At 33.8% G+C, this 7,150-nt stretch overlaps 4 protein-coding genes across 4 annotated transcripts; 2 read left to right on the forward strand and 2 right to left on the reverse strand.

Annotated features, from left to right (window-relative positions):
* Nucleotides 1-154: 154 nt before the first annotated feature.
* On the forward strand, nt 155-1,639 carry TIM54 (Tim22-complex subunit TIM54; the record flags this gene model as incomplete). The annotated part of the gene is made up of 2 exons (XM_019181770.1): nt 155-1,054; nt 1,181-1,639. 2 exons carry the CDS (start codon nt 155-157, stop codon nt 1,637-1,639), a joined length of 1,359 nt encoding a protein of 452 aa, XP_019039579.1.
* Nucleotides 1,640-1,863: 224 nt separating this feature from the next.
* Nucleotides 1,864-2,613, reverse strand: WICANDRAFT_84251 (uncharacterized protein; the record flags this gene model as incomplete). The annotated part of the gene is made up of 1 exon (XM_019185676.1): nt 1,864-2,613. One exon carries the CDS (start codon nt 2,611-2,613, stop codon nt 1,864-1,866), a length of 750 nt encoding a protein of 249 aa, XP_019039580.1.
* A 1,831-nt stretch (nt 2,614-4,444) lies between these two features.
* CNB1 (calcineurin regulatory subunit B) lies at nt 4,445-5,026 on the reverse strand (the record flags this gene model as incomplete). The annotated part of the gene is made up of 2 exons (XM_019181788.1): nt 4,445-4,917; nt 4,975-5,026. 2 exons carry the CDS (start codon nt 5,024-5,026, stop codon nt 4,445-4,447), a joined length of 525 nt encoding a protein of 174 aa, XP_019039581.1.
* A 134-nt stretch (nt 5,027-5,160) lies between these two features.
* WICANDRAFT_68871 (uncharacterized protein) lies at nt 5,161-6,571 on the forward strand (the record flags this gene model as incomplete). The annotated part of the gene is made up of 1 exon (XM_019184140.1): nt 5,161-6,571. Exon 1 carries the CDS (start codon nt 5,225-5,227, stop codon nt 6,569-6,571), a length of 1,347 nt encoding a protein of 448 aa, XP_019039582.1. The 5' UTR covers nt 5,161-5,224.
* Nucleotides 6,572-7,150: the final 579 nt, after the last annotated feature.

Genomic DNA, 7,150 nt, shown 5'->3' on the forward strand with positions numbered 1-7,150 from the left:
CTGCTGGCCCGTTCAAAAAATCAGTTTTTTTTTTTTTGGTTTGGCCCTTTTGAAAAGGTGTTGATGATCAACGTTTAAAGGTTTCGATTTGGAAATACACTGAGATACAGGTTGGTTTATAGGGCAGTTGCGTTGTAAAATTGCTTGCTAAGAGATGGCTGACGAGAAACCTATTGCTGCTGCTGATTCCGCTGTTGCTAAGGATGTTAAAAAAGATGTTCCAGAAATCAAAAGTGATGCTAAACCAATAGAAAATGTGAAACCTAAATCTAAAGGTTATAGTAATCCAGCGCTTAAGGCAATGGGTATTCCAAATCTAAGGTTACCTTCAAGAAACTGGATGATATTTTGGTGCGTTACTTCAGGGTTGATTGGTGGTGTTTTATATGATAAATATCAACAAAAGCAAATAAGAAAGAAATGGATGGATAGAGTTTCAGAATTTGGGGCAAAACCTTTAGCACCAAATGAATTATCAAGAAAAGTCACCATTTATGTTGCTCCACCTCCAAACGATTTCCTTGATGAAAGTATGAGTGTTTTCAGAAAATATGTTAAGCCAATTTTAAACGCTGGTGGTGTTGATTATGAAATCAAATCTGAAAACAGACAAGGTGTTATTAGAAGTTTAGTAGCTGCTGAAATTAGAGATTTACGTCGTCAAATATTGGAAAATGAAAAAGAACAAGCTCAATTGAAAGAGAGTCAAAAATGGTACAATAGAGTTAAAAATTGGTTGAGTAAAAATAAAGAGTCCAAAGAAGAACAAGAAAAAGCATTACAGAATAAGAAATTTACAGACGATTTGAAAATGAAGAATGTTTTAGGTGTTTATTATAACAATATTCATAAGGATGACGCCACTATAAGTGAAGATAGCTTGATATCTGATCCTTCAGAAAATGGTGGTATTATTTGCATTGGTAGAGGTGCTTATAAAGAATACATCACTGGTTTGCATGAAGGTTTATTGGGACCTTTAGATAAACCTATTGAACATAAGGAACTGGAAGAGTTTAATGAAAAGCAACAGGAATTGAAACCAGCACCTGAAGTGAAATCTATTGAGGAAGTTGAAAATGCTGTTAATGAAAATGATAATAATACATCTTTGAATGATACACAAACTAAAACTGATGAAGCTAAATCTGATGAACCAAAGGCTGATAATGAAGAAAAGAAGGATGGAGAGAATGAAGGAGAATCACAAATTCCAATTCCAAAACCATTTATTGAACCAACTGAATATCCTAATGCCAAACTTGCCCCAGAGTTCAATTTCACTCAAGGTAAAGTACTAACAGCTGATAAAGTATCACCATTCTTCCAACAATCAATTCTTGCTATTCCATCATTTCATTTGAATGGGTTTTTGGTTATTCCTCAAAGAATTTTCAGATTCTATACTAGAAGATTTTTAACTGAAGAATATGGACGTAAAACAGTTGCATTAGTTGAAAATTTGACAAGACCATTTGAATCCAAAGATGTTAATTTAGCTAAAGATGAAGAAGATGAATGGCCAAAGAAATGGGTTCAAAATGGGTTGGAGAAAAACAGTGAATGGACACGGGAATTTATAACTGATGATCGTGTTTTGGAAAAATTGCATGTTTTTGATGATGAGAAATTAAATTGAATTGGTTGACTATCATGGACTAAACATCCGTTAATGGTTTCCCATATTATTTTGCATGGTGTTGATGTTGTTGGTGACTTGTAAATATAATCCTTTAAGGGGGTGAACAAAAAAAAATTTTGCCTCTAATTGAATAAAAGAAAAAAAAATCATTTTAAAAAAAATCATTATAATGCTTGTATATTAATGCTGAAATCATAAATTTAGATGAAGAATTGAATTTATCATTTGTCATCACTGTTTGTTAAAAATTTTATGGTATGTTTATATTGTGAACCACGCCTTTGTTGTTGGGATTGTTGATCAATTGAAGAAGAAGAAACAACTGGAGAATATTCACCACCACTTGTTAATTCATCATTTGAAGAGTTATAATCTGAACTAGGTTGCTGTTGTTGTTGTTGTTGTTGTTGTTCTTTTGACATTTTTTTATTGAATCTTGAAGTTTTATTCTCATGAACACTTTTAATATGGCGGTTTAATAAATCCACTCTTCCAAATTTTTTGTTGCAATTAGGAACATTACATTTAAAATCCTTTTCAGTAGAATGGACAGATTTTTCATGCCTATGCAATTGTCTTATTCTATTAAAACCCACAATTTTCCAAGGACAATCATCAAAAGAACATTTATGAGGTCTTTTAACGTTGAATTCATCAAAGTGATCTAATAATTCACCAAATGTGTTGAAGATTTTATCACAATGATTACACATATAAACACCTTTCTTTGGTTTTGTTAAAACTGTTCTCAGGACTTTCTTGTCATTGAAGATTTGTCTTCTTAATGGTATCCTACCATTCTCATCTATTGTTGTTGGGAAATCATTGGGTATAAATTTTGATAACTCTTCAGAATGAATGATTGAAAGGTTTAATTCTTTTTCTATTATAGGGTTTGGTTTTGCTCTCTTTTGACTTTGATGTTCGTTATCCTCATGATCATTATGTACTATGTTTTGTTCTGTGGTCATGATATTGATGTGTTGAGTATGATGTGTTTGAAAGGACAACGTAGTTGAAGGTGGTGGTGGTGGTGGATATGGATTTGGGTTGTTCTACAACAATTCTGGTCAAATGAGGATCCATTCACTTATTTAAAGCTTTAGAGAAAAAGACCACAACTAGTAACGAATCGTACGGTGACTAGGACCTCAAACTTTTTTTTTGAATGGAAGAGAGAAAAAATCGTGTATTTTTTTTTTCATGGGTATACTTTGGGCTTTAGAGTAGCTGTTGTTTTAAGATGAAACAAATCTAACTCCAACACCAGCTTGAAAAAAAAAAATAAAACCGAATGCGCGATCGAGTGAAAAAAAGTTTTGGCAGGCGCAAAGAGACATGAAATTGCAAGTTAAATAACATGCAGCAGATATGAATAGTACAATAGCTGATACCTTTGGAGGTGTAAATTCTGATTATAGAAGGTTGTAGCTCTAAAAGTGTCAAGTTGAACCCTCCAGGGCTGTCGATGAGTGCCCACAAGTGTCTCTCTTCCTTGTAGGAGAGCCCTTCCCGTCAGACGTAGAGGCAGGCGGGCCCTGCCGCCTGCGACGTTGGAAAATTCGAGCAGCAGGAAATAGAAGTTAGTGGGACGGGGGCGAGGTGGGCCCACAGCACCGCTCTAGAAGTTAATCTTGAAGGGAAAGACAAGGTCCAAGCTGGACTACTCCAGGCAGTGAGCACTGAGCACAGGCGGCCTACCTGGTTTGGTTTGGTCTGTGGCCGGATGGGCGCTCAGTGCCGGAAGGACATTTCAGGAAATGGTAGGCTAGGATTGGGCTCGTACTTTTACACACTTTACACTGGCTGCTGCTGCCAAAATGCATCCAGCGTGCGCGGTGCCAAAAGTGTATCATGTTGAAACAAATTGTTTTTTACCTTCAACTTGACACCGAAACCTTGAGCAAGTACGGACGTCGAGAACCTTCTGGTGGAGGAAGTTTATACTCTAGAGAAAATTCCTGACACATGAATGGATGAGTCGTGAACTGTTCTGGAATGCAAATCGTGGTGTGTAGAAGCCAAAAGTTACAACCTAAATATTGTAGTTATCAATGATATCCGGTCTACAAACTTTCATAGTACCAACTTCATCCGTACAAGAATTCACTCATACTAATTATTCGGTTTGTATATATATTAAGAGATAGTACACACGAGTCTCGGCACACATCTATTAAATCCACTTTCACACAGAAACATGCTGTTCCATGGTCTTGAATAATACACGTCAAAGTCTGTCATCTACAGCAGCTGATGCCGTTATTCATGAATTTAAGGTAAATTACGAATCGACGATGGTGATCTCAATACGTGCAGTTTGGAAGCTACATGATTGAAATGAGTACAGTGTATATATCGAACAAAGAGAGTAAGAGCATCTTGAAATTAATCTTTACAATAGTGAAGAGCGAATTTGGACACTTGATGGGTAGGTGAATCATCAAATATTTCGTGATTCATCACTAAATCATGCCCTTGTCATCTTTTTGTGCAGTCAGTTAACTTTCAAGTAATCTTAATCACCAATGAATCATATCCTGTTCGATTTGTATCATTTTAACCTCCTCTACACAATTATAGCTCTACATGAGCCTACAGCAAGTAAGGAACAGTTTTCCAAGAAAGCTTCTCTTGCTTCGATTTCCTCCTGATCACCGCTACACTTTTCAACAAAAAATCTTCTATTACATAAACTCATAACCTTTTTTTCGTAATAATATATGGCAATGCTGTCAATTGTAGTCCCCAATCATTAAAAGTTTAATCCTTTTACCCCTTATAAAGATATTTGTTTATACCTCAAAAACTTTGTAAGGTTAAGCTTTTAGCAACTTCAGTATCTTCAACTGCTCTTTTAAATTCTTGAAAATTTAATCTTCCATCACCATCTTGATCATTCTCCATTATTGTACGATCAACAATCTGTTGTAATTGATCATCATCAAGGTTTTTACCAACCATCATTTTCAAAACTATGTATAATTCACCATTGGATATATAACCATCTTTATCAATATCATATATCTCAAATGCAAATTTTAATTTATCATCTTTTAAACCTTTCCCACTAAATATACTTAAACCTGTTATAAATTCTTTAAAATCAACATCTCCACTACCATCTTTATCAAATGTTTCAATTAATCTAGTAGCTAATGGATTACTAGCAACACCAGGTATAGCTAAAAATTCATCTTTTGATATAGTTCCTGAACTGTCTTTATCTAATTTCATAAATCTTTTACGTAAACGATCAATTTCTTCATGGTCAACTTTGAAACAAGCTGTTAGTATTGCATCCTATACCAATAAATGTAAATCCAACTCACAATTTGTACCCTCCATAAGAGAGTCCACTAGTTTAGAAGATGTTAGCCCCATTATATTATCTATCCTTTGATTTATTTGTTCTTTTTTCGTTGATGTACTGTGTTTGAATTGTTGTTCATCAAAGCAAAAAGATGGAAAATTACTTCAAAATAATTTCGTGTACTTACCGACTTTTCCGCGAAAATAAATTTATTGAAGCGCAAACATGTCAAAGATTCTTTTGACTTGAAATGTTTCCAAAAGACAATAATGCCCAAGGTTTCGGTGTTTTGTCCATGCAGTGAGCCATTGGATTTCACTTCACAAGCTGTTATTGATCCTGCTAAGCTACAATTGGATTCGTATCCTCACACAATAACAGATCAAAACACTCATCATTTATTATCATATTTAAATTTTTGTGAATATTGTCAAAGTGTTAAATGTCGGAAATGTATTGAGCCTGAAGTTGTTGTTAAATATTGTCCCAAATGCTTATTAGAAATGAAGCCTGAGTATAGTTTTTGTTCAAGAAACTGTTTTGATTGTCCTTTATGTGATGGGAATGTATCAATTCATCAATCAAAACATGATGTTCGAAATTTTAAAATGAAGTGCTTACAATGTGACTGGCAATGGGAGACTGGTGAATTAGAAAAACAGAGAGCGTTGAGTAGAGTTGTTAAAAGTCAATTGAATTTGAAAAATCCAATGCAAAGATTTTCCACTTTGGAGACTTTTTATCTTCAAAGGAAACAATTGTTACAAGGTGAACTGGAAATTTCAAAAGATACAGCTTTACAAATGTCAAAATTGAAATTGAATGATGGTGATTTGAAAGATATTCAAAGCTTTATAGGTCGGAATTCCATTAAAAAGTTTGATAGAGATGAAGATTTACACAATGTGGAATTCTTATCAAAACAAGAATCAAATTCTCAAATCTTGACATATACTCAATCAATCAAATCAACAATACCTCAACGTTCTATTTCATCTGTCCCACCAAATTCAACAAAATTGAAAACCAAAATTTCCAAAAGATGCAAGGCTTGTAGAAATTCATTAATGAAACCAGATAAAGAGATAACATCTGTGAAATTTTATAAATTATCAAATGCAATTGATTACCTACCATTGTTGAAAATTCATCCACATCCAAATTTCAAATCTTCACCAACTCCATCAACACAATACAAATCATTATTATCTTTTGAAAATCCATTAGACATCCCCATGAAATTAACAATATCAACATATTCAATAACACCAGGATCATACAATCATAAAGTTCATATCCCAAACTTTGAATTTGAGCTATCTGGGAAACCAGAAAATTATTCAACTTTACAAAATTTCATAAAGACAATCCCTACAATAGAACTTTTGAAAGATACAAAATTAGGTAGAATTGAACATATGAATAGAAATCCAGTCAATTTTGATTATGATGTTGTGGAAAAGGGTATAAATTGGTGTGTTTTCCCTATATTGATTGAAGTTGATGATTCTAATGGGATTGGCCATGAATTGGAAATTCCCGTTTTCATTACAGTAAAGACTGAGTTTTATTCAACCGGGTACTGGTCTGTCTTGAAGTTTGGCGAAGTTGAATAGAAGTAATTGCTATATACAACTCTTTTAATGAAGCTATGAAATATTAAACTCCTTTATCCAAAATTTCGGTACAGGCCACTACTTCACGACTTTTGTCAGGTATTACATAACCAGAATAACCAATTATGCACAATTCATCAATACTCAACATTTCACATCAACTATAAGAAGAATCAAGAATCCACTAATTGTAACATTATATGTATATTAATAGAACATCGGAATTACCTTATATACACACAGTAGAGGATATTCTGTCAGGTTAAAACCACGAATAAAATAAAACAAGTGATCATTAAATCAACATCAACTAGAAACAATGGCTGTCACAAGAAACTCCAATAGAAGAAACACCTCTTCAACCTCTTCAACCTCTTCAACCTCTTCAACAACTAGAGTAACCAAAACCAGAAAACCAGCCAGAAAAACCAAGGCTAATCCTCGTGTTACAGCAATTGAAAACAATATTTCTGCATCACATGCTGCATCAACATCTGAAAACACACCAAACTCAACCACTTCAGAAGAAAATTTTTCAACAAATGGTGTTCAACAAGCTGCATTATCTGCACAAAATGA

Source organism: Wickerhamomyces anomalus (genome assembly GCF_001661255.1).
Source record: "Wickerhamomyces anomalus NRRL Y-366-8 unplaced genomic scaffold WICANscaffold_3, whole genome shotgun sequence".
NCBI lineage: Eukaryota > Fungi > Ascomycota > Saccharomycetes > Phaffomycetales > Wickerhamomycetaceae > Hansenula > Hansenula anomala.